At 37.2% G+C, this 27,469-nt stretch overlaps 1 protein-coding gene across 1 annotated transcript; it reads right to left on the bottom strand.

Moving 5' to 3' along the window:
- Positions 1–4,067: 4,067 nt before the first annotated feature.
- On the bottom strand, positions 4,068–26,353 carry LOC149827453 (equilibrative nucleotide transporter 3-like). The gene is made up of 10 exons (XM_090019374.1): positions 26,140–26,353; positions 23,055–23,104; positions 22,847–22,951; positions 22,584–22,739; positions 22,332–22,475; positions 22,138–22,243; positions 19,756–19,931; positions 19,488–19,645; positions 4,896–5,154; positions 4,068–4,309 (listed from the first exon to the last, which is right to left on the bottom strand). The coding sequence occupies exons 2-10, from the start codon at positions 23,094–23,096 to the stop codon at positions 4,202–4,204; spliced, it is 1,254 nt and encodes a 417-aa protein (XP_089875500.1). The 5' UTR covers positions 23,097–23,104; positions 26,140–26,353; the 3' UTR covers positions 4,068–4,201.
- Between the last annotated feature and the right edge of the window lie 1,116 nt (positions 26,354–27,469).

Genomic DNA, 27,469 nt, shown 5'->3' with positions numbered 1-27,469 from the left:
TGTTAGAGGGTATTTTTGTACCCTAAAACTGTGTATTAGTTATATACTTAAAACCTAATACAAATGAAGATACGCTAATTTCCCTTTAACGAGTTTTCCCTGCAGCATCTTCCCTTAATATTTTGTCCCCTCTTTCCTGCACAGGTGAACGTGGAGATCTCTTTTTTCTAACATGGTATCAAAGTGGTGTTGAAGTTGGGCTTGAGATCATCTTCCAAAAATATCGACCTTCAGTCCTCTCGCATGCATGCGTCTTCTTCCTCCTTTATTTCTATTTCAGTTCTGCTAAGATCGATAATACCTTCTTCTTCTTAACAACATTTTCTCCTTCTCTTCTGTCACTGTTTCCTCTTTATCTTCTTTTGTTTTTAGATCTGATTCTCTTGAAATCAGCCTTTTCCTTACCCAAAAGGGATTTTCAAAAATATCGACCTTCAGCTTTTCATTTGGATCTTCTTCTTCTTATTTGGGTTTGGGTTTGGGTTTGTCGACGTGAAGAGACGCAAACCAGTTTTCTTCACTTGATCTCTGTCTGCACGATCCTTTATTTTGAATCTTCTCATATTTATGTTTCACAGTCCTTTCATATTTCTGTTTCATGATCTTACTTAATCTGAAACAATTTCTTCAGATTAAGTGTTCTTTCATGTTTTTAGTTTGAATATTTTACTCTCTGAAATCAATATTGTATTGTTTTAGTTTGCATTACTTTTTTGTTGAAACATTGATAACCTTGTTTCACGTTTTCACTGAATCTGACATTGATTCAATTTTGATATTTAGTTTCGTTTAGTTTTCTTGTTTTGACCATCCGAATATAAAAAAAGGGACAAAATATTCGAGTGACTGATTTTGTCCAATCCAGGCATTTCTTCATTCTCTTTCTTCTTTCCTTTTCCACAATATTTTCAAATGGAGTCATCTTTCCCGCAGTCAGGCCTTTTCTCTAATTTTCTCAACCAATTGGTATCTGAAAAGTTGAATAATTCCAACTTCTTGATTTAGAAAAGGCAGATTGATCCTTTTATAAGGAGACATGATCTCTCTGGTCATCTGGATGGATCGGTCTCCCCCCCTCCAACGCTCACTTCATTAGAAAAGACGGATGATAAAGGGGCACAATATATTGTTCTTCTAAAAAATCCAGATTATATTGCTTGGATGAAAAGAGATCAAGCATTAGTGGCATACATCGCCTCAACACTCTCACATGAAGTTCTTATAGTTATTCCCGATTATTGTTCAGCCAAAGAGCTATGGGACAAGCTAGTTCAGACATATTCGCAAATCTCTGAAGCGAGAATCATGTTTCTCAAGCAAGAATTTCAAATGTTAAAGAAATATTCGATGTCTATTATGGAGTACATGAATAAAATGAAAGGCATCACAGATCAACTGGCTATTATGGGATGTCTCATCAGTGATAAAGACAAGGTGCAACATACCTTGAGTGGTTTGGGTTCAAAATATCATGTTCTGACGACATCTTTATTGTGTCTTCCAGAGCTTCCAAAATTTGAATATCTTCGTGCAAAGCTATTGCAATATGAAATGACTCTGAAAGGATTTTCTGATGACGCCCATGTGCATTTAGGAACTCAAGATGTGCTGGCCATAGGGCTGACTTATGGTAGAGGTAGAGGAGGAAATTCCTTTCGAAGAAGGGGAGGACAAGGAAGAAATGCTTTTGGGGGTCGTGGAGATCTCCTTTTTCTAACACTTCCTTCTGTCCTAAAGTTCACACCCTAATCCTTGAGTGTGAACAAGCTTCCCAAATTTCAATGAGTCACAAAAATGACTTGATGTCGAGGCCAACAATGTTGGTTGGGAACTTGAATTTTTTTTGGGTGTCTACATCTTGAAAGATATGAGTAGGTTCTTCTTTGCATGCTTTCCATTTAATGGATTAATATAGAAAAGATTTTATATACAATGTTTAATCTTATCATTTTTGTGATTGATATATGGTTAGAGGAGAAAACATTTTATTGGACCTATTTTGGTTGGGTAGAATTTTGTATAGCTTTTGTTGGCTCTTGTGATTCTATTTAGTTTGTCTACTCCTATGTGAGGTGGTGTATTTTATCTAGAGTTTGATTTGCATGGTTGGTTCATCAGTCAAAAATAACTTTTGTTGCTTTATGCTAGTTGGTTCATCTTAACTTGAACAATGACCTGTTGATTATTTTTTATCAACAATCATACATTGATCATCATTGAAATGCACGGAATAGCTTTTTTGAATAAGTTTTTCAACACTTAAATTTTTTTTTGGCCAAGATTGGGACGTCAAAAACATCAGGGATGAATTTTGAATCACATGATTTTGTCTTTACTACCATAACTCCTTTGGCTTCAACTTTTTGAAAATTTCAATCTCAATCAGATCTGGGATTGGAAGCTTTCATCCAATTTGATGAAATAACTTCGATTTCCTATCATATGACTGATGTACCTACTGTCCAAATTCCGTATGTCTAGTAAGTCTTCTTGTGCATCCATGTTGGAGAACATATGACAACTGCCTTCTTCTTTTTTTCGAAAAATTTGCTTCATTTTTATCTTTGAACCAACAATCCTTTTGAATCAACATTTTTTTTGTTTAAGGTTCATCCTTCTTGCATACATGACAATGTCCATTGGAATTGTTGAGTTGCCTCTGGTGCCTTGATTGATTATTATTGAAGCTTCTTCCTTTGCCACAGCCTCTAACAAGTCTTTGATTTTTGTTCTCTCTTTCAAATTGCACCTTTTGATTTAAGTTTTTTTCTGTCAATATTCAATTTTGACTAGAGTACATGCTCAAGATTTTGAGGTTCGGACCTTGAGATCCATTTTTTCATATGCCTTGAAAAATCCCATCAACTCTTGTAAAAGACAAGGTTGCTAGATCTTTTGATTATTCTGTAACAAATAAAACATAATCTTATTTATTGGTAAACTTTTAAGAATTTTTTAATGATCTTTTTTCTTTGATTTTGTCGCTATAACTCCTAATTTGATTAATAATATCAACAACTCTTGAAAAAAACTTTTGTATGCTTTCCACAAAGATTGAAGTTTGATGGAAATGGTTTTTTCTAAGCCTTAAAATTCAACTTTTAAAATATTTCAAGCTTCTTTCAATGTGGAGGCATTCATAATTCATAAAAAGAAATTGTTTACCCTTAGTTGGATGTGCTTTCATACCTTTCTTCTTGTTATCCTTAAATTCTTTTTAGTTTGTTAGAGTCCTCGGTTGCTTGTATTCATTTTGAATAGAGTTTTTATTTTGAGACTAAAAATTACAGCTGTCGCCATCAAACACAAGTACTTGAAGTTTAAAGAGATTTGCGACAAAATTGTTGGAGCTTACTGATTTTTTTTTTAGTATAGCTAGTCTTCCTTGATCACAACTCGATTAATTCTCCTTCAACGCATCTTTGTGCATCCTCCTTAAGCTCAATTCAACGGCACCTCCATATGTAGGCTATGGTACCAAAACTTGTTGGCGCAACTAAAGCGTGTGATGAAATGCAACTAGGATTTAGAGAAGAGTGAGAAGGGATCACACAAAGAAATAGAAATTTGACTGAAAAGAGAATCTTGTAGAGAATATTTTTTGGTTGTAGGGACCTAATTAAAAATATGCAAAACACACACAAGAGGCATGTGTAGGCTATTTCACTCAAATAATTTTTTCATTCCAACTCAATGTGATGCTTGAGACAATATACACATGTATTTATAAGTTTGAATTAAGCCTAAGATTTAATTGACTTAAATGAGGACGGGAAGATTAGGAGCTCTTACCCATCTCAAGACACCTTTTCTATTTCCTAGACACCACCGAGGTGGTATCCCATGTGGTAAGCCGGGTCCTGTGCCAAGCTGAAGGCCCAGGTTGGAATCCCTCTGCCACATGGGGCTTAAGAGATATCTGGTAGAGGTCTGCCTAACCCCAGCTTGCCTATCAAAAAAAAAAAAATCCCATGAACGACTCATATGGGAGCCTTGAAGATACTTGGTCATAAAAACAGAGGAATCTTGTACATGAACCCATTCACCACCCAAGATAGCCGGCTTACTTGAAAGTAAATACAAATTAATTTATAAGAGAAGTAATTACAAATTAATTTCAACATAAATATCTGTGATAGTTGCCACGCAGTCAATTTTTTTCTTTCCTTCCTTTTTTTTCTTTTTTGCCTTCAATTTGGGCTTACCAACCTTTCCCTATGAGCCACAGCAGGCCCAATGCAGATCCAGCAAATAATCCTGCTGATAGGCAGCAACTTAACATATTCCCCAGGGAGTTCTGCTCAGGTGCCTGAAAGAGAAAATACATTACATGACAAAAATATTCTTCATGGAAAATAGTAAATTCAGCCCAAGTTTTTTAACAAGATTTAGACTAGCAAATTGCAGACTCAAACAAAATCAGTGTTATCTATTTCTTGCTTGCCCTTGGGAACACACCATTGGCAAAAAATGCAAGCAACAAATACGAATTTAACAATGAATCAGCTCTGAGGTGCCTCCAGTGGTGCTCCATCGTTGGTATCCTGGATAACGGTCATCCTCCCAACATGTTGCGTCCACACAATACATTATAAGCAAGCCTAACAGCTTATGGGATACGGATGGTCGTGACATGACAATAGTCCTCAGGATGAGCGGGCATACTGGACTGACCACCATGGAAGCACCCAAGGCTTGAACCTTTCTGCTGCCACAAATCAATCCAAGTTATTCTACTTCATGAAGCCGACCACAGTTTAACTCTTAAATACACACACACACACACACATATATATATATATATATATATATATATATATATATATATATATATATATATATATTCACCAGTTAATAAATTCATAGATGAACTCAATCAAGCACATGAAACTGACCTCGTAACCTACAGGTGCATTTGTAAAAATGCAAACAGAGAGGTAACCATGGGAGAAGCCCAATAACGATGTTAGCATGATTACCCAACCTTCATTTCCATATTTTGCTGCGAAGTAGAATGCTGGAACCAACAGAAACCTTAAAACGCATGCCAAGGATAGTACCATCCTCGAGGTTATCTTCAACCTTTTTACCATTGGGATGTAGTTGGCGACGAGTTCAACCACGTTGAATACTGCCACTAGTAGTAGTCCATACCTAAATGAATGGGTTAGAGTTAGATAACTGAAAATCTACTTTTATAATGCCCAATGGCTCAAACAATTACTTCAGTGAATCTGTTCTTGGTTCCAATGTATAATATAAACCACAATTAACATGACAAAGGAAGTCCTTAAACTTAGAACCTTGCACCAGCACAACAAAACATGAACTAGCAATACACAAAGAAGATATATATTGCAGGAAAAGAATTAAGGGGGGAAAATCAAAGAGTTGATTACATGAAAACTGAGACATGCTTGGATACATTTGCAAATAAGAAAATTACTGCATGTTAAAAAAATAAACCAGTGAGACAATAAGGTTTAAAAGCAAAAACAAGTAGGAGAAAGGATTAAGGTTGAAACAAGTAGATATCCAGAGTACATAAAAATGTAGACATCTAAAAAGAGAATTAAAAAATGAATATATGCAGAAATTCATAAAGTATATATATATATATATATATATATATATATATATATATAGTGGTTCTGTACCATGATACACTCCTGGTTGTAGGAATCTAACCACCAAATGTTAAATCTAACCGTAGAGATGCATGGTTTATTTACAATGTTAGAAGGTTTTATCATGTCTAATTCACCATAAGATACCCTTTTTGAGATGGTGAAAAATCAACTGTTCACAATTCATGAAGATATGCATGCTTTAAAATGGTATAAAACATCATATTTGAGTCAACTTTAATACATGAAAATAGTTAATAAAACATGTTAAACATGACCCAAAGATTATATTTTAATTTTAGAACTCAAATCTATGTAAATCAAGTGTGTACATGTGTACCACAATAGAAGCACCTTTATATATATATATATATATATATATAAAGAGAGGGAGAGAAGAAAAGAAGATTTAAAAAAAAAGAAGGAAAAAAGACCTTACTATCTAGGCAACAAGGCCATACCTAAACTGGCTAGGCACGACTTTTGACTACATAGCTAGAAAGTACTATTTTATTGATACAACAACAACAACTACGCCTTCATCCCAAAACAATTGGGGTCGGCGATATGAACCAAAAAAGAAATTCATTTTGGGTCTTCCACATGAATCCTTTTCCTCCAATCATTTTTATCCAATGCCATGTCCTCGGTGAGGTTCAAAGCATTCATATCCTTTCCTATCATCTCCATCCAAGTCTTCCTAGGCCTACCCCAACCTCTTTTAACTAATATATTTTCCCATTTCTCCATCCTTCTAACTGGAGCATCATTAGGCCTTCGCCGAATATGTCCAAACCACCGTAAACGATTCTCTCTCATCTTATTTTCAATGGGTGCAACGCCTACCTTCTTACGTATCTCCTCGTTTCGAATCTTATCTTTTATTGTATTTCCACACATCCATCTAAGCATCCGCATCTCAGCTACACTCATTTTTTGAATATGATGTCTCTTGGCAGCCCAACATTCTGTACTATATAGTAAAGCGGGTCTAATAGTCGTTCTATAAAACTTTCCCTTCAACCGCAATGGCATTCTACGATCGCACAACACTCCAGTTGCACTTTTCCATTTCATCCACCCAACCTTTATCCTATGATTTACATCTCCATCAATTTCTCCATACTTTTGAATGATGGATCCCAAATATTTGAAATAATCATTCATCGGTATTTCTTGCTCACCAAGCTTCACTACACTCTCATCACTACTTCGTTGCTTACTAAACCGACATTCCATATATTTTGTTTTACTCTTACTCAACTTAAAACCTCTTGCTTCCAATGTCTGTCTTCATAATTCTAACTTAGCATTAACCCCAGCTCTAGACTCATCAATCAAAACAATATCATCAGCAAACAACATACACCACGGCACATTTTCTTGAATTGACCTCGTAAGCTCATCCATCACTATCACAAATAGGAAAGGGCTTAAAGCAGATCCTTGATGTAACCCAACCGTAATCGAAAAATTGGTCGTCACCCCTCCACAAGTGCGGACATTGGTTACTACTTCATACATATCTTTAATTATACTAATGTACTTGAGAGAAACACCTTTCTTTATCATTGTCCACCAGAGAACGTCCCTAGGTATTCTATCGTATGCCTTATCTAAATCAATAAAAACCTTATGCAAATCTTTGTTCCTCTCTCTATATCTCTCAATAAGTTGTTTAAGAAGATGTATGGCTTCTATAGTTGATCTTTTAGGCATAAAACCAAATTGTTTCTTCGATATCATGACAACCTTACTCAACCTATACTCAATCACTCTCTCCCAAAGTTTCATAGTATGAGTCATGAGTTTTATACCACGATAGTTTGTGCAATCTTGTATATCACCCTTATTCTTATATAGAGGCACCAAAGTACTCTTCCTTCACTCATTAGGCATCTTATTTGTTCGCTAAATCTTGTTAAAAAGATTTGTCAACCATTCTAAACCTTTCTCGCCCAAGCATTTTCAAGCCTCGATAGGTATACCATCTGGGCCAACTGCCCTTCTTGATTTTATTTTTTCAAAACCTCTGCAATTTCTTTTTTTTAAATTTTGCGCATGAAGTCACGATTTATCTCATGAAAAGGAATGGAGAAGTCTCCAAGATTCTGAGCATGACTTCCATTAAATAGCTTATCAAAATAATCTTTCCATCTCTCCTTAATCTCCTCATCTTATTTATGTATTAAGAAAATAGAATAATGTATTACCTAGCAAAGTAACTGGTTATGAAGGGTAGGGTTTCCTTCAAGCATCTAAGTCACATTCTCTCTCTCTCTCTCTTTCTCTCTCTGGACTGCATATGCATGCACTACCAGCCTAGATGATGTAATGAAATGGGTGAAAAATAAATACAAGCCAACTAAGGGCATACAAACACGCACAACCACAAATCCACTTAAGGATAAGACAATAAGCCAACTAGAGCTTGCAACACAGTGTAAAAATATAGATTTTATTGAAAAAATACGTAGTAAGAAGCATAAAATAAATGGGGACAGTCTGTCCCTATTTATACACAACACAAGAGAGAGGGAGCCTTGGGAGCTCCAATAAAGACGTTGAGAGCATCCCCAACGTCTCTATGGGTAATCCCTATAGATCCCCTTATGGCCATATAAATTACATTTATTTAAAATAGTAAAAACTATCTAACTAACCTAGTTACATAATGTGAAATAACCAAAATGCCTTTTTCGGGCATTATATATATATATATTCTTTTATATTTAAGAATATATATAAATACATATTTTAACAAATGATTCAAAAGAATTGTAGAGAGGGCCCAAAACATAGCCTTGTGAGAAAATTTATGAGAATTTGACATCTTATAGATCGTTGGCTGTGTAACACAGACTCTTCTAATAGGACACCACACCTGCACCCATGCAAGCACTTGGATACAACTTCCTTTGTGTCAGGTGAAGTCAACCACACGGAGGTCCATTTCTGTCCAAAAGTAGATTCAGTTAACCCTAACCAAGTTCAATTTTATCTATATTCTATTTATAAATACATAAACGCACACACACACACACACACACACACACACATATATATATATATATATATATATATATATATATAACTCCGCCTTTATACACTGCCAATCCCAAGCCCGGATAAAAAAGGAGGGTTGCGGTAGGCCAGTGACAGCCAACATAGAAACTTAGTCACACCCTATGAATATGGACCAATATGAGAATTTCATTGGGGCGTTCCCTACTGAGTGACGCGCTGTACTCTATAGGCCCGGAGGCAGTGATAAATGGGCAAGGGTTGCTAGGTCGTTGCCCAGAAGCAACACGTCACACCGGCGCCCGGGTGTGGTGTCAAATAGGCAAGGGTTCCCTCACTTTGTTGGACGGGTGGGGGTAAAGAAGTTAGTCCAAGACCATAAAATTAGGTTAGCCACTTGGAACATAGGGTCTTTAACTGGTAAGTTGGTAGAGTTAGTAGATGTTATGTGTAGGTAGGGGTGACAATTTCTGACACGACCCGCCAACCCGACTCTTAGGCGGGTTCGGGTTGGGCTTAAGCCAACCCGTTTAATAAACAGGTCGACCCGCGTGACCCGTTTATTAAACAGGTCGGGTTCGGGTTGGGGGTATGCCAACCCGCCAACCCGACTGACCCATTTAATAAACGGGTTAGGCGGGTGGGTCAACCCGCCAACCCGTCTGCCCGACCCGCCAACCTGCCAACCCGATCCGTCAACCCGCCAACCCGACCCGCGAACCTGAAAACCCGTTTACCCGACCCAACCCATTTATTAAATGGGTTGGCGGGTCGTGTCGGGTTACCCGTTTATTAAACGGGTCGGGTTACCCGTTTATTAAACGGGTCGGGTTCGTGTTTGCCACAGCCGACCTGTTTAATAAACGGGTCGGGTTCGGGTTGAGGTATGCCGACACGCCGACCCGCCAACCCGACCCGATTGCCACCCCTATGTGTAGGAGAAAAATGAATATTTTATGTCTACAAAATACCAAATGGGTAGGTGAGAAAGCAAAAGTGATAGGACCTTGGGGATATAAGATTTGGTATACAAGAATAAATAGGAATAGGAATAGGAATGGAGTAGAGATTGTTATTAGTCGTGAGTTTATAGATAATGTAGTTGAGGTTCGTAGGAAGGGTGATAGGATTTTACTTATTAAATTAGTATTAGGTACGGATATTATTAATATTATTAGTGTTTATGCACCTAAAGTAGGTTTAGATGATTCCATTAAGCATCAATTTTGGGAAGATTTAGATGGAGTAGTACAAGGGATATCTTATGGAGAAAAGCTTTTCATCGGCGGTGACCTTAATGGACATGTAGGCATTAGTAGGGATGGATTTGAGAGTATCCATGGAGGCTATGGTATAGGACAAAAAAACAAAAGTGGAGAAAGGATTTTAGATTTTGGTTTGTCCTATGATAAGATCTTAGCAAACACTTTGTTTAGGAAGAGGGAGTCTCACCTAGTAACATTTAAAAGTGGGGTTAATACGAGTCAAATAGATTTTTTCCTACTTAGAAAGAGAGATAAGGGTTATTGCATCGATTGTAAGGTTATACCGGGAGAAAGTGTAGCTACACAACATAGAGTCTTAATTTTAGATCTTAGAATTAGAAAATGCCGCAAAAGGGATTGACATAGGATAGATCCTAGAATTAAGTGGTGGGCACTGAAAGGAGCTAAACAAGGAATGTTTGTAGAGCAGGTAGTTAAGAAAGTTGATTGGTGTCTCGAGGAGGATTCAGAATCAATATAGAATAAGATAGCGGGTGACATGAGAAAGGTGGCTAAGAAGGTATTGGGTGAGTCTAAAGGCGGTGCACCGCTAGGTAAGGATACATCATGGTGGAACGAGGATGTCAAATTAGCTATTAAGGTTAAAAGAGAGTCTTATAGAAATCTAAGTAAAAATCGTGATAATGAGAATTTGGAGAAGTATATGATAGCAAAAAAGGAAGGTAAAAAAATAATTCGAAACGCGAGGGATAAGGTATATAAGAAGGTTTATGACAAGTCAGATACCAAAGAGGGCGAGAAGGATATTTATAGGCACGCAAAGATGAGAGATAAGAAATCGAGGGATCTAGGTATGGTTAGATGTATCAAAGATGAAACATAAAGGGTTTTAGTCAAAGATGAGGAGATTAAGAAGAGATGAAAAGATTATTTTGATAAGCTATTTAATGAAAGTTATGCTCAGGATCTTGGAGACTTCTCCATTCCTTTTTATGAGATAAATCGTGACTTCATGTGCAAAATTCAAAAAAAAGAAATTGCAGAGGTTTTGAAAAAATAAAATCAAGAAGGGCAGTTGGCCCAGATGGTATACCTATCGAGGCTTGAAAATGCTTGGGCGAGAAAGGTTTAGAATGGTTGACAAATCTTTTTAACAAGATTTAGCGAACAAATAAGATGCCTAATGAGTGGAGGAAGAGTACTTTGGTGTCTCTATATAAGAATAAGGGTGATATACAAGATTGCACAAACTATCGTGGTATAAAACTCATGACTCATACTATGAAACTTTGGGAGAGAGTGATTGAGTATAGGTTGAGTAAGGTTGTCATGATATCGAAGAAACAATTTGGTTTTATGCCTAAAAGATCAACTATGGAAGCCATACATCTTCTTAAACAACTTATTGAGAGATACAGAGAGAGAAACAAAGATTTACATATGATTTTTATTGATTTGGAGAAGGCATACGATAGAGTACCTAGGGATGTTCTCTGGTGGACAATGATGAAGAAAGGTGTTTCTCTCAAGTACATTAGTATAATTAAAGATATGTACGAAGGAGTAGTAACCAATATCCGCACTTGTGGAGGGGTGACAACCAATTTTCCTATAACGGTTGGATTACATCAAGGATCTGCATTAAGTCCTTTCCTATTTGCTATAGTGATGGATGAGCTTACGAGATCAATTCAAGAAAATATGTCGTGGTGTATGTTGTTTGCTGATGATATTGTTTTGATTGATGAGTCTAGAGCTGGGGTTAATGCTAAGTTAGAATTATGAAGACAGACATTGGAAGCAAGAGGTTTTAAGTTGAGTAAGAGTAAAACAAAATATATGGAATGTCGGTTTAGTAAGCAACGAAGTAGTGATGGGAGTGTAGTGAAGCTTGGTGAGCAAGAAATACCGGTGGATGATTGTTTCAAATATTTGGGATCTATCATTCAAAAGTATGGAGAAATTGATGGAGATGTAAATCATAGGATAAAGGTTGGGTGGATGAAATGGAAAAGTGCAACTGGAGTGTTGTGCGATCGTAGAATGCCATTGCGGTTGAAGGGAAAGTTTTATAGAACGACTATTAGGCCCGCTTTACTATATGGTACGGAATGTTGGGCTGCCAAGAGACATCATATTCAAAAAATGGGTGTAGCTGAGATGCGTATGCTTAGATGAATGTGTGGAAATACAATAAAAGATAAGATTCGAAACGAGGAGATACGTAAGAAGGTAGGTGTTGCACCCATTGAAAATAAGATGAGAGAGAATCATTTACAGTGGTTTGGACATATTCGGCGAAGGCCTAATGATGCTCCAGTTAGAAGGATGGAGAAATGGGAAAATATATTAGTTAAAAGAGGTCGGGGTAGGCCTAGGAAGACTTGGATGGAGATGATAGGAAAAGATATGAATGCTTTGAAGTTTGAACCTCACCGAGGACATGGCATTGGATAGAAATGATTGGAGGAAAAGGATTCATGTGGAAGACCCAGAATAATTTTCTTTTTTGGTTCATATCGCCGACCCCAATTGTTTTGGGATGAAGGCGTAGTTGTAGTTGTTGTTGTATATATATATATATATATATATATATATATATATATATATATATATATATATATATATATATATATATATATATATATATGCACCTCTGAACCAATGTGGTGTTATTTTTATTGATGAGGAATAACAATTGCAATTGTTAATTTGATTTATTGCATGAATTTACGCATGATGAATTGATGATATGATAATTATTTTTATTTCATTAGTGTTAACTTAAAACTATTAAAATATATATACCCTCCCCGCACCCAAGATTTTTTAAAGTGCCGCATCACCGCATCTGCACCTGCATCCACACCCACACCTATGTGACATAGATTGTTGGGTTTCATATGAAGGTTTCACAAATCACAATGAAATATCTCTTAGTGAAACTTGTATCTTGAAGCAGCAACAAATAGAAAATGACTGAGTTCCATGAATGAAGAATGTGAGATTATGCGTTATCACAAGACATAGGAAATAATTGAAAAACCTAGAGATAAAAATGCAGGCAAAAAGGTCTACAAAACAAAATACGTCAGATGGCAGTGCATAAACATTTAAAGAAGGGCTCATTGCTAAAAGCTATAATCAACAATTTGGTCTAGACTATGAAAAGACATTTAATCTAATAGTTAATATGGGTTTTGATCTTTATTGTTTTGTCGTATGGATGGGATTTTTATCATTAGATGTAAAGAAATCTTTTTAACATGAAAAATTAAAGGAAAATGTCTACATGGAGCAACCACTCGAGTTCAGTGAGCTTAACTGATAGGTATATTTGCAAACTTACCGAATCTATTTATGGTTTAATACAGGCCTGTGAATGTGGTTTCAGAGTTTTCACTATGCACTAAAAGTGTGAGGATTTGAAAGGCCAGCCATTTATTTTTTATACATAAAGGTAACAAAGGTTGTTCTTTTGCATGTTCATATTATTATAATTGGCAGTTCAATTGATTTAATGAATAGCATAAAAAAAAATTGGATGATAAATTTCTTATGAAAGACATGAGAGAACTAAGATACTTTTCGGATATAGATGTTGATAGACATGAAAACTACATGAAGATGACACAGAAGTAATGTGTGCTAGATATCTTGAAGAGGTTTAATATGGTTACTTGTGGGGACACATTGTGCAATGAATAAAAGACTTTCTAAATATGAATTATTAAAGCTCCCAAGAAGTATCGAAGCATGACTGGAGCATTAGAGTACCTTCCTATCATCAGAGCAGATATTGCATATGTTATTAATAAAGTGTGTCAGTTCATGCATGTACCTAATACAGTTCAAAAGAAAGCATTGAAGAGGATTAAGAGATATGTTAAAACTAAAGAACAATCGGACAGGGTCTATCCCATATAGGTTCCATGACATCCATCAAGTCGGTCTTTGGCCAGCACAACTATGTTTGGCTCAAGGTTGCCAGAAAGGGAAACAGAAGCGAGAAACATGTTGGAAAATGAAAACGGGAAACAATATATATATATATATATATATATATATATATATATATATGTGTGTGTGTGTGTGTGTGTGTGTGTGTGTGTGTGTGTGTGTGTGGAGTAGAGTAGAAATGTGACAATATGCATGAAAAATATTATAAGTTTGCATAAGCTTTACTTTTTTAATAATACTATAATAAATAGTAGGAATTAATATTTTTTTACAAAATGTATGATTACATTGATTACAACTAAAATACGTAATTAAAATTTTGAATAGCATTTATATCTCAACTTTTCATTGAAAAAAAAATCTTATTTAAAGAAAACTTGCAAGAAGTATATGGAACATGTTTCCCAACAACTACGCCTTCATCCCAAAACAATTGGGGTCGGCAATATGAACCAAAAAAGAAAATCATTCTAGGTCTTCCACATGAATCCTTCTCCTCCAATCATTTTTATCCAATGCCATGTCCTCAAAAGGCAAGATATTTTCAAAATATCAGCTATGAGCTATTTTGAGAATATCACGATTTTATTATGTTATCAAGAATTCAAGATCACAAGAACGCTTTTCTTGGTACTCTATATATTCTTTATAATGTTTATATTTCTTTACAGCCTTGTGAATTTTAATATATGTCAGAATTTTGTCAAGATTTTCCAAAAAACGAAAAAAAAATTTGTTGGATCCTCGAAGCATAAGATAATGTTCGGTTTGGGACCAAGGCGACAAACATAGCAGTATTTCTGAAAATATCATGAAAAAACATGATATTTTCATAGAAGTTCAAGACCAATTAAATCTCATGATTTAATAATTGCAACACGTATATCTCTAAAATCATGACAACAACAACTACAACTACGCATTCATCCCAAAACAATTGGGGTCAGCGATATGAACCAAAAAAGAAAATCATTCTGGGTCTTCCACATGAATCCTTCTCCTCCAATCATTTATATCCAATGCCATGTCCTCGGTGAGGTTCAAAGCATTCATGTCTTTTCCTATCATCTCCATCCAAGTCTTCCTAGGCCTACCCCGACCTCTTTTAACTAATATATTTTCCCATTTCTCCATCCTTCTAACTGGAGCATCATTAGGCCTTCGCCGAATATGTCCAAACCACTGTAAATGATTCTCTCTCATCTTATTTTCAATGGGTGCAACACCTACCTTCTTACGTATCTCCTCGTTTTGAATCTTATCTTTTATTGTATTTCCACATTCATCTAAGCATACGCATCTCAGCTACACCCATTTTTTGAATATGATGTCTCTTGGCAGCCCAACATTCCGTACCATATAGTAAAGCGGGCCTAATAGTCGTTCTATAAAACTTTCCCTTCAACCGCAATGGCATTCTACGATCGCACAACACTCCAGTTGCACTTTTCCATTTCATCCACCCAACCTTTATACTATGATTTACATCTCCATCAATTTCTCCATACTTTTGAATGATAGATCCCAAATATTTGAAACAATCATCCGCCGATATTTCTTGCTCACCAAGCTTCACTACACTCCCATCACTACTTCGTTACTTACTAAACCGACATTCCATATATTCTGTCTTACTCTTACTCAACTTAAAACCTCTTGCTTCCAATGTCTGTCTCCATAATTCTAACTTAGCATTAGCCCCAACTCTAGACTCATCAATCAAAACAATATCATCAACAAACAACATACACCACGGCACATTTTCTTGAATTGACCTCGTAAGCTCATCCATCACTATAGCAAATAGGAAAGGGCTTAAAGCAAATCCTTAATGTAACCCAACCGTTATAGGAAAATTGGTTGTCACCCCTCCACAAGTGCGTACATTGGTTACTACTCCTTCATAGATATCTTTAATTATACTAATGTACTTGAGAGAAACACCTTTCTTTATCATTGTCCACCAGAGAACGTCCCTAGGTACTCTATCATATGCCTTCTCCAAATCAATAAAAACCATATGCAAATCTTTGTTCCTCTCTTTATATCTTTCAATAAGTTGTCTAAGAAGATGTATAGCTTCTATAGTTGATCTTCTAGGCATAAAACCAAATTGATTCTCCGATATCATGACAATCTTTCTCAACCTAGACTCAATCACCCTCTCCCAAAGTTTCATAGTATGACTCATGAGTTTCATACCACGATAGTTTGTGCAATCTTGTATATCACCTTTATTCTTATATAGAGGCACCAAAGTATTGTTCCTCCACTCATTAGGCATCTTATTTGTCCGCCAAATCTTGTTAAAAAGATTTGTCAACCATTCTAAACCTTTCTCTCCCAAGCATTTCCAAGCCTCGATAGGTATACCATCTGGGCCAATTGCCCTTCTTGATTTTATTTTTTCAAAGCCTCTGCAATTTATTTCTTTTGAATCTTGTGCATGAAGTCACGATTCATCTCATAAAAAGGAATGGAGAAGTCTCCAAGATCCTGAGCATGACTTCCATTAAATAGCTTATCAAAATAATCTTTCTATCTCTCCTTAATCTCCTCATCTTTGACTAAAACCCTTTGCGTTTCATCTTTGATACATCTAACCATACCTAGATCCCTCGATTTCCTATCTCTCATCTTTGCAAGCCTATAAATATCCTTCTCGCCCTCTTTGGTATCCAACTTGTCATAAACCTCCTTATATACCTTATCCCTCGCGTTTCGAACTACTTTTTTAGCTTCCTTCTTTGCTATCATATACTTCTCTAAATTCTCATTATCACGACTCTTACTTAGATTTCTATAACACTCTCTTTTAACCTTAATAGGTAATTTGACATCCTCGTTCCACCATGATGTATCCTTACCTAGCGGTGCACCGCCTTTAGACTCACCCAATACCTCCTTAGCCACCTTTCTCATGCCACCTGCTATCTTATTCCACATTGATTCTGAATCCTCCTCGAGACACCAATCAGCTTCCTTAACTACCTGCTCTACAAACATTCTTTGTTTAGCTCCTTTCAACGCCCACCACTTAATTCTAGGATCTATCCTATGTCTATCCCTTTTTGCGGCATTGTCTAATTCTAAGATCTAAAATTAAGACTCTATGTTGTGTAGCTACACTTTTTCCCGGTATAACCTTACAATCAATACAACAATCCCTATCTCTCTTTCTAAGTAAAAAAAAATCTATCTAACTCGTATTAACCCCACTTTTAAATGTTAATAGGTGAGACTCCCTCTTCCTAAACAAAGTGTTTGCTAAGATCATATCATAGGACAAACCAAAATCTAAAATCCTTTCTCCACTTTCGTTTCTTTCTCCTATACCATAGCCTCCATGGATACTCTCAAATTCATCCCTACTAATGCCTACATGTCCATTAAGGTCACCGCCGATGAAAAGCTTTTCTCCATAAGATATCCCTTGTATTACTCCATCTAAATCTTCCCAAAATTGACGCTTAATGGAATCATCTAAACCTACTTTATGTGCATAAACACTAATAATATTAATAATATCCGTACCTAATACTAATTTAATAAGTAAAATCCTATCACCCTTCCTACGGACCTCAACTACATTATCTATAAACTCACGACTAATAACAATCCCTACTCCATTCCTAATTCTATTCCTATTTATTCCTGTATACCAAATCTTATATCCCCAAGGTCCTATCACTTTTGCTTTCTCACCTACCCATTTGGTCTCTTGTAGACATAAAATATTCATTTTTCTCCTACACATAACATCTACTAACTCTACCAACTTACCAGTTAAAGACCCTATGTTCCAAGTGGCTAACCTAATTTTATGGTCTTGGACTAACTTCTTTACCCCCACCCGTCCAACAAAGTGAGGGAACCCTTGCCTATTTGACACCACACCCGGGCGCCGGTGTGACGCGTTGCTTCTGGGCAACGACCTAGCAATGAGTTTTCCATATAAAGTAAGTAGGTTTCTCATGTGATGTAAAAGTAAAACAAATCTCTCACTCTATGGGAAATAGGTTTCCCATGCATTTTTAGAAGTTTTCCACAAGTTTCGGAAATGCAAGGTTTTCGCATACAAAATTGTGGTGTGGACATGATCTCCTATATCCTAAAAGTTGCATTGATGGATTCTTCAAAGATTGCCTTGGAGGAGAGATTCATAGGCCATACATTCTCTATTTGGTCCAATAGTAAGAGGTGGTGTGCAGTCTTAAGAACAGTTAGAGAAGGAAGAGGTCAACCATTAATGGTGTTGGAAAAATTTTCAAATTTAGTAGCTAGATGCCCAATTATGAATCCAGATCCATATCCCACCCTCTATTACATGATGCATGTCTCCACTATGCTGGAATGGTAAACCTCCCTACTGACAACCTATGCACGTTAACAATTTGTTGGGGTTATGTCTCAAACTTATGAGCATTAGAACCTTAGCTTTGCCTACCAAATGTCATACATCTACCTAAGTTAGCCTTTTGGTGGGAATTTCACTTCTTTCAAAAAAGTTTAGTCCTAGATTAAATAGAAGAGGGACCATCACAAGGGTTTATAAGGGTTAGAGTTGCTTTTATGGGTAAGGCCCATTGGGGGCATGCCAATTGAACTTTGAACTTTGGACCTTGGTTTGGGTTTGAGTTTAGGTTTCGATTCAGTTCAGCTCAGTTCAGCGCGGCTTGACTTGGTTCGGTTTCGGTTTGGTTGGTTTGGTCTTGGTCATGGTCATGCTTGGACTTTGACCATTCTTTTTAGAACATGGGATGATTTTATCCCCAAGTCTTAGACTGACCATGTTCATGTTAACCAACTGTTTAGGACCTTGACCAGGTCAAAGTTGACCGTTCCTAGCTGCTTTTGACCACAACCCACCTAGCCAACATCCTTTCCATGTCAATTTAATGGTCCAACATCTCTAAATCACCCATTTATTCTTTCCTGTTTGACTGTTGATCACACCCAATTTTCTTAATGTTCTTGACCTTGGTAAGGTCATTTTGGACCCATTGACTTCGTCATTTGTCCTTTGATTGGACATGGCTCTACCTAGCCGTTTGTCCCTTAATGGCTAGCGGTTAGGCCATTTATTCCAGGTCTTTGGGCTGGGGGCCATACATACTCCAGCCCTCTCCCATTCCTCTCCATCACCTCTCTATCTCTCGCGAGTTCTCTTCTCTTAAGCCCTCGAACTCTTGCACACACTCTCTCCCTAGTGCTTTGCCTTCTCTCTTTTTTTCTAGTGAATTTAGGTCTTGACTTAGTCAAGAGTCAGCCTTAGTTGAGCCTAGAGTCTACCTGATCGAGTCAAGAGGCTACTCAAGGTGGTTCATATCGAGTTGCTTGGTCTCACCCAGTGCAGGGCATGGGCCGACCCTTGCGAGTAGGAGAAAGTTCGGTTGCATCTTGGGAGTGCAGTTGCACGAATACCCATTGCACCGAGGACGCATTACTAAGTGGGGCAACTATAGCTTTAAAGATAGTGTCTAACATGTGCCTCTAAGCCTACCTTGTTTAAGCTCAGTTGCCATACCCACTGAGTAAATTTCCCAATACAATTTTCCTAACCTGTGCCACTAATGGTTCACTTCAATGAATAAACAAACATACCTAGTTTTATTATTGAAAAAAGAAGAAAGAGTGAAGTACCACTTACCATGAACCCAAGCGGTGTGACCCTGTATCTTCATATAGAAAACCAGGAAAGATGGACATTGTGACGATGAACAACACAAATAAGTTGGAGATATAATCTTTTGTTTGCAGGAACAACTTAGTCTTTGTTAGACGTTGCCTTTGTGGATATTCTGAAACCTACAACATCATTATAACAACACAAATGAGTAAATCTAATGTTGATATATTTTCTATTCACATGCTTTCAGGGTGAAAAACTGTGCTAGATATGGTAGTGACTCTTTTACCCTTTGGCTAGACTGCACATGGATGCCTGCAGCTGCAAGATCTGCTAACACAGTCTTTGATCCTTCAGAAGCTGCCTTCAATCTATAGTACTTCACACATTCAAGCTTTGGAAATATGCATGCGTATAGTATAACACATGCTAGTTCAAGAAGGGATGATATTGTGAGGAATAGGACTGCAATATGAAATTAGGTTTTACATCATTGGATGTATCATAAATGAACATTGCACACATGGGACACAAATAAACAGCTAGCATCTTCTTGTTTTTTTTCCCTCTTTGAGAGTCAAGAGACTTGTGCAAGCCTGCCAGGAGATGCTGTGAATTTCAACTGCTATAAAAGTGCATAAATGTAGAGAGGCCAATTAAACAAGTAAGATTTTGATCTGAAACATAACAAAGCACAAGATTACATTGACTATTTCCATATTCCCTTGGTCTACCTCCTAAAATAATAAACCATGCAAACAAAGAAAGAGATTTTATATTCCGTCCACTATAAAAGTTAAGGAATCATGTTATTATCTAGGCTACAATCTTAGTTTGGACAATGGATGTTTTCTTATGAAGAGATGGTTTGATGTTTCATCCTTTTGAACACAGCCACGGTGGCCTTGGCATTACATGAAAAGCAAGAAAAACAACATTTGATTCTTGGGAAAGAAGAATGGAGGGAGAAGAGTGGAGGGAATATATATAGTTAGTTCAGTAAAGTTCCCTGCTCGCTCGGTATGAGAGAGCAACACATTCCAAACTACTTGTATGGTGCAACTATTTGGAAATTTGTGTTTTTCTTTACCATATACCATAATAAATATTGAACAAGGATAGACTTAATTTAGTCTTCAGGAAAAAATAGAAAATTATGAAATATCAGCATAATATCATGATATTCAAGTGATGGTGGTAATCTGAGAAAATTAAGATTGTTTCCTGCAAATTAACAGAAATGATGAAAACATCCTTGGTAGATATAATTACCCATTAAATATACCATTTCTCTGTTCTTAGATGCAATACCCTCCCTCCCTGGACAATACATGTATGCACATAGAGACAAGCACACAGACCAACATCCACATACAAAGAGCAGTGCAACAGCTTAGTGATGATTGCATTATAAGAAGATTATTGATATGTGTACGGTGGATATAATCTAAAAAATGCAAGTTGTCTTGTTGACATGTGTACTGAGTGGCAAATTTAAAGGAGACATTTAAAAAAAAAAGTTCTGGCATTCACAAATGGACTGATTTTGGTACTTCCCGTGAACATTATTATGCAATCAGGCAATAATTTTTCTTAAAATAGTTCTGATAGCTGACACAGAAAGCGTGAAGAAATCCATAAAGTTTTTCTTTCCACCAAGTTGCAACATCAAGAAATAGTGTATTAAGTGAAAGAGTTTGTGGTGACTCTTGGAAAAGTATCCTAGGCCTTCAGATGGCTGAAAAAAAAATGCAACTGTTGGAAAAATGTCATTGCTCTATGCATCATGCATATTAAAGATGCTGCTGAATCTATGGGCCTAGAGCTAACATGTAATGGATTGAAGTCAGCAGGGCAGGAGTCTGATTGCCAAGATGCACGGCAATGTAGGAGATGGAGTGGGGCAAATTTCATAGTGATATATAGTTAGTTTTGTTATGCTCTGTTTCTCTTATGTTTTCAAACGGTTTAGGCAACCCAATCTGAAGCATGACATATTGGTCTTAATCACTATTGGAAGGCCTGAACATTGAGCAGAGACAGGTGGTGCAGCTGGGCATGGCTGTAAATGGCAGTAAAGAGAGCTCTGGTTCCGCATGCTCAGTTCTATTTTTGTGGCTGGGAATTGCAGAAACACAGCGGTTAAGAGCTTTGCACTAATCTGACATGCTGTGTTACTAACTATGTCACAGGGACATGCCACTTAGGAACTGAATTGTGTGCTGATACAACACGACACGGATTCGGACATGGGACACGCTACGATTCCTGTAGGACATAGTCAACATGTATGACTGTCCGATGCGTATGATATGGTGTCAGATATGTTTGACACGATGTCCGACACGGTTAACGCAATGTCTGACACAATCAAAATATGTCTAAATATATCTTTTTAAAATTTTAACACACACACACACACACATATATATATATATATTAATATATGTACGACCATGTCTCTGAATCTTAAAATTTGAAAATTTCTGTATCATATCAAGTGAATGCGCATCGTGTCCTGTACCCGCATCCGCACCTATGTGACAGGTTGCTAACGTAAATCCTATACTCTGTTTTACCGTGATTTCTCATCATGTTAGCTCTATATACATGTAACACATGTTTTCTCAATGTTATTTTGTTCTTTACTCAAAAGAAGATAGTCACTTACTAGCTCCACTTCGAAGACCCTTTTTAGTATCTTTAAAGGCTGCCTTTGTGATAAGCCTTAAAGTCACGGCAACAGTTCCCGAAGAAGGAATACCACCCAAATAAGACTGTGCTTTCAAAAGAAATAGAATCAAAACCACATGGAAAAGAAAAGCCACAGATAATTATGCATATACCATTTAGTAGTAGGCTTACTTGCACAAAAATAGGGCTCATAAAAGACAGATCACCAAACATCGCTCCCTCAACATAACCATTCGCTATTCCCTGTAGTGCACTAACGGCACAGATGCCAAGGAAAGTGCCAATTCCTCCTCTACCAGATGTCACCACATCCAACTGGGAAAAAAGGTATCATGTTTAGCTCTTAGTATTTCTCATATGACCTACAATAAAACAACTAAAAGTAATTGCTATTCTGAGTCAACTATGAACAAAAATACTCACAACTATCAACATCACTGAACCCACAAAATATGTGGAATATCCAAAAATGTTTCGGCATCTCGTATTAAGTTTGGCCTCATGATACGTCAATATGAGCATCGTTCCCAAGCTGAATAGTAAGTAGATAAGGAGAATGACCCTAGCTGGATGGTACCTCTACAAGAAAGAACACATCTTAACTTCAAGATCATTGTTCCCTCTCCATTCATCAAAATACATGAATGCTGTAACAAAGATGAGTAAAGTTATAAAGAATCACATACAGGAAACATATGGCTGTAGTAGTCTTCAATTGCCAGTAGGCAATTCCAGGAAAAGAGCAGACCATTTCCCAGAAACCAACAAATGGCAAGTGCGAAGTACTTGTCCTACAAGCTTTCAAGTTAGTGTTAAAAAAAAAGGTTTGACCTATGTTTTCAATGAGTCATTATAGTAAAAAGGAGTTTCATATTAAGTTTAGAATGTGCGTACCTTAGCACTTATCAGAGGCTCCAATTCGAAGCTGGAATCCATAAGTGAGCCTGTTTTTTCTCAAGGTGGAAAACCATTGAGAATCATAGGGATTTGCACAAATGAGGAAAAAAAAACTAAAGTTAGATATATAGCCAAAATAACGACCATAATCTAAGATGTTCACCCTACATTATTAATACTCTTAAATTGGATGTACTAGTGTTCCAGTACTTTTTTTCTTAACATATTTGTCACAACTTTTTGTTATATATAATCCTTGAAGAGGCATAATTTAGCACATCTTGCATGAACATTTAAGAGGTCTTGGTTATTATATCATATTCAGTAATTTTGTCAAAGATTTTCCTTTTCTTTATCAGAATCACTAGGTTTACACTGAAAGTAGGCCATGTCTTGTACATCATTTACTCCTTGAATCTTCACATATTCCTTTCCACTGGCACATATTAAAAGCAGAACTGTAAAGGTTTCCAACTTGAGAGGAATCTATAGATGTTGCTTTACTCACCCCATAATTTTGTTAAAGTGTGAATGTGTTTGTGTGTTCTCTAGGTTTCTGTACTGAATGTAAAGCAAGTGTATTGGCTGCCTACAACAACAACAACAACTACGCCTTCATCCCAAAACAATTAGGGTCGGCGATATGAACCAACAAAGAAATTCGTTTGGGGTCTTCCACATGAATCCTTTTCCTCCAATCATTTCTATCCAATGCCATGTCCTCGGTGAGGTTCAAAGCATTCATATCCTTTCCTATCATCTCCATCCAACAAAATTCAAGAAGAAGACAACCACAACATTTCAAGGCAACTACCTAAATAAATGCAGAAATCATGCAACAGCAATTGTACAAAACAAATTCTAGTGGACAGATCCAAGCCAAAACATGCACCTAGTATTCACAAAGCATGGATTATGTGCGCTATGTATCAGGATAAATTGTGTGACTGATTTCAAGTGTGGATCTCTCTGAAAAATCAGCACCTATAATACATGGAATCAACATAACATTTGGTATAGATCCCAAATGGAATAAGCACATCATCTTGATTTTATGTTACTACCTTCAGAGTTCAGTAGTTTTCCCATGTTTAATTCATTTGAAAGGAGGAAATAATTACCACCAAGTGGTGTGGAGAAAAGAACAAGACAAATAAGCTACTATAACTCACATAATGCGAACAACGAACATATGGGAAAGGAGTGAGAGGCGAGAGCAGTTCAGGAAAACAGTGTTTTCCAATGTTAACACAAAAGACCAACACAAAGGGAGATACCCATCTCGTTTGGCATGAAAATAGCAAGCGAGTTCCATAACACAAGATGTGTTAGTTATATGCTGATCATTTTACATAAAATGTTTCTTTTGAGTTGCTCTCAGCAGAGGCTTTCTGTTATAGAGTAAATCAATTCCAATTGAAGAAACCAGAAAGCAGTCAGATTAAGTGAATAAAACCTAGTAAAGAAAAGCAAAACAAGTGAACAAGTTATATTGAAAAGAACAAGAAAAACAATAAAAAGGCATCAGCAACTTCAAATATGGGCAGAAATGGCCAAAGCACAGATAACAACTTATAAAATGGCCACATTACAGATGCAGACTGTTGGTTGTGAATATGTCACAATGAGCAGACTCAATGGCTGTATAGAGTTGGCTATCTCGCATGCCATCTGTACTCATTGATCATGTCCCTTGGAATGAAAGCACATTGATTAGGTTTCACAATGTTGACTTGTGCAGTCTTTCAGCTAGGCACTTCGAAATTATCTAATAAATCCTTTCCAAGAGAGATATCGGGCTAATGCTTCACTTTCCCTCAGGATGAGAATCAAAAGAGATCAGTTGAGTGACCTAAGCATATTTCCACTTTAAAGGGAATTATTTAAGCACTTTCCACATATCCAATTTACACTCATCCAATAAGTATTTGAAAAAGCCACTGGGGAGCTATAAATCTAGGGTGTCGTCCCATTCTGCATCAACTCTACCATAAAAGTGCTCTTCTTCTAGGGCTATCAAAGATGTATCCGACCCTACCCAAGTGACTAGTTGCTGTGCTCAGCTTCAGGTTCTTGGTTTGTTGGGTTAAAAAAAATGAAAGCCCAAACTGATATAATTTAAAGAGTTTATATTCACTGGAATACATATAAAATACTCAGGTCATACCCAGTCGGGTTGGACATCTGACAAAAATCATAATCCAACCTCGACCCGCATATTGCTTGGATCACGTTCAGGTGGACGGTGTTTTTTGTGACCATGCTTAGTTATTCAGGTTCAGGTTGTGCCCTTTACCCGATACATGCCCAACCCATTGACAGCCCAATCTTCTTCAATAGACTCACTGCCAATCAATGCATCTAATGGAATAGCTGCAGGTGACTCTTCTGTAAAGTGAATTTCTTTAGGAACTAGTTAGTGGCTTCAATTCACTCCCTTTCTTCCACCCTTCTACCTCAATTGCCAAAAAATGATGAGGATTGCTTTCCTTCCCCATGATGTACACTCGTGTTCAATCCCCTTTCTTATTTTGATATTAGTCTCAATTTGATTTCTTCTAAAGTGCTTCACACTTAAAGAGAAAGTGAGATTTCCTCATACATAGCCTTAACATCGGATACTTGAAAGGGTCTTTAACCTAGGGAATCTATGACCTTTCAACTCTGCATTAATATACCTAGCATGAAACTCAAAATTAAACAAATTAGACACAAACAGTTTGGGGTTGGGAATGAAGAAAATGGAGGGTGGCCTTGTGTACTTGAAGAGCAGACAGAAGAAAAAGAGAGGGGAGCAGAAAACAGGGTACAAGGGCAGCTTTTCCTTTCTTTTGCCATTCCCAGAAAACAGGACAGGCAGATTAGCTGGGAAGAATTTTGTATCATGCCCATTCACATGCTCTGGAGACCATCTGCATATCAAGCTCTTGGTACTTGACAAAGCTTAAAACAACATATCGAAGAGCAATTAAAGAGGAACTAGAAAAACAAAACCAACTCGGTTACCAGAAAAATTCTTCATATACGGTTTTGTTAATGCGCTTAAAATAAAATGAAATCAACTAAGATGTCCGATGCTTACTCAAGCTGTTGGGCTGGCTCGCCTTCCAGGAGGAGAGCAGCGAAGCAGCAGTTGAGCAAGCCTGGTTGCACTCCTGTCTGAGTCCACGAACGCACCAAACAACAACAACAATGATGGGATGTAACGGCTGATGTGGGAGCAGCTCCAGGACACCAGTTGGTCGATTATCACAGGCGGAGATGAATGAAACAAAGGGAAAACGTTTCGGGCTAAATCTGTGGGGAGGAATAAATGTCATTGCATACGTAACTGCAGAAGCCTCCGATTTTTCGCGCACGATGGCCCTCGTGCGGTGAAGATAAACGGTGGGACCACATGCATAAACCGCCGATTTTTCTTTATTTAAAGATTGTAGGGATGCCACTTATACCGGCGGCTTTCACAATAATACACTGTCGCAAATTCACAATCTTTACAACTTACCGTCAGTGATGACCAGACTTTGATGATGTTGTAGCCCTTTTGACGTTTCCAGTGAGGTTGGTGGTGGTCAGTGTCTTTTTTATAGGCAAGGGCACCCATCCCTCCAATGTAGGCACGACTGAAGGAAGTGACGTGCAGGATGGTAAATGTAAAAATCTCAAGGTAAAAATTACAAACGGATCCTATCTAATAAGTATTCAATATTCCTCTGGGTTTTGAAGCAAAAGTTATACTAAAACAGTCTTTGGGTAGGATGGGTAAATGGATTTATGCAATAGAAGGCCAGATGCATAACCAATTGAAAGATGTGAAGAAGCTGGCTATCAATTATCGTGGCAAAGGTTTGGAAGACCTGTTGGTACAAATGGTGACCAAAATAGGATTTTGAATAATTGAGATCCTAAGCTTAGAGGTGTTCTTAAGATCATTATCTTTAGAACTTTAATCGCTCTACTTGAAAATTTTTGAAGATGCGAAAATGGTTGGTTCACAATCAGGATACAAGTAAGTTTGGACCTCAAGATCGTCACTGCTTCACAAGATCAGGTGACCTCTGTAAGTCCCTCCGGCAATTTCGTCGGAGGAGATAAACATTAAAAAAAAAGTTAAACGACAGTTTACCTTTTGGAGAAACTGCGTTGCCAAAGGGGGTGAGGATAAACCGCACACCCCAAAATCTGAGGAGGGCGAGGCTTATCCTCACCCTACGTGAAGGCTATAAAAGCCCTCACGCAGTCCCTCTCCCTCCACCACGCAGCAAGCAAATGACAGAGGGAGAGAGAGAGAGTGAGGAAAAAAAAGTGAGATTGGAAACTTACCAGCGCCGACGATGAGGTACTCCTCCCTTCTCTTATCCTTCTTCACTGTCTTCTTCTTTCTTATTTTTCTGTGGGTTGAGGGTCGGCAG

This window comes from Nuphar pumila, chromosome 10, assembly GCF_984573655.1.
Source record: "Nuphar pumila chromosome 10, dmNupPumi1.hap1.1, whole genome shotgun sequence".
NCBI classification, from domain to species: Eukaryota; Viridiplantae; Streptophyta; class Magnoliopsida; order Nymphaeales; family Nymphaeaceae; genus Nuphar; species Nuphar pumila.
This window is presented reverse-complemented; position numbering and strand designations above follow the sequence as displayed.

Excerpts from the sequence above, each read along its gene's own strand:
- LOC149827453 (XM_090019374.1), bottom strand. The coding sequence starts at position 23,096 with ATGGATTCCAGCTTCGAATTGGAGCCTCTGATAAGTGCTAAG. Across the intron at positions 22,952-23,054 it reads AGCCTCTGATAAGTGCTAAG|GACAAGTACTTCGCACTTGC; the intron begins GTACGCACATTC and ends GAAAGCTTGTAG. Across the intron at positions 19,646-19,755 it reads ATGTGCAGTCTAGCCAAAGG|GTTTCAGAATATCCACAAAG; the intron begins GTAAAAGAGTCA and ends ATGATGTTGTAG.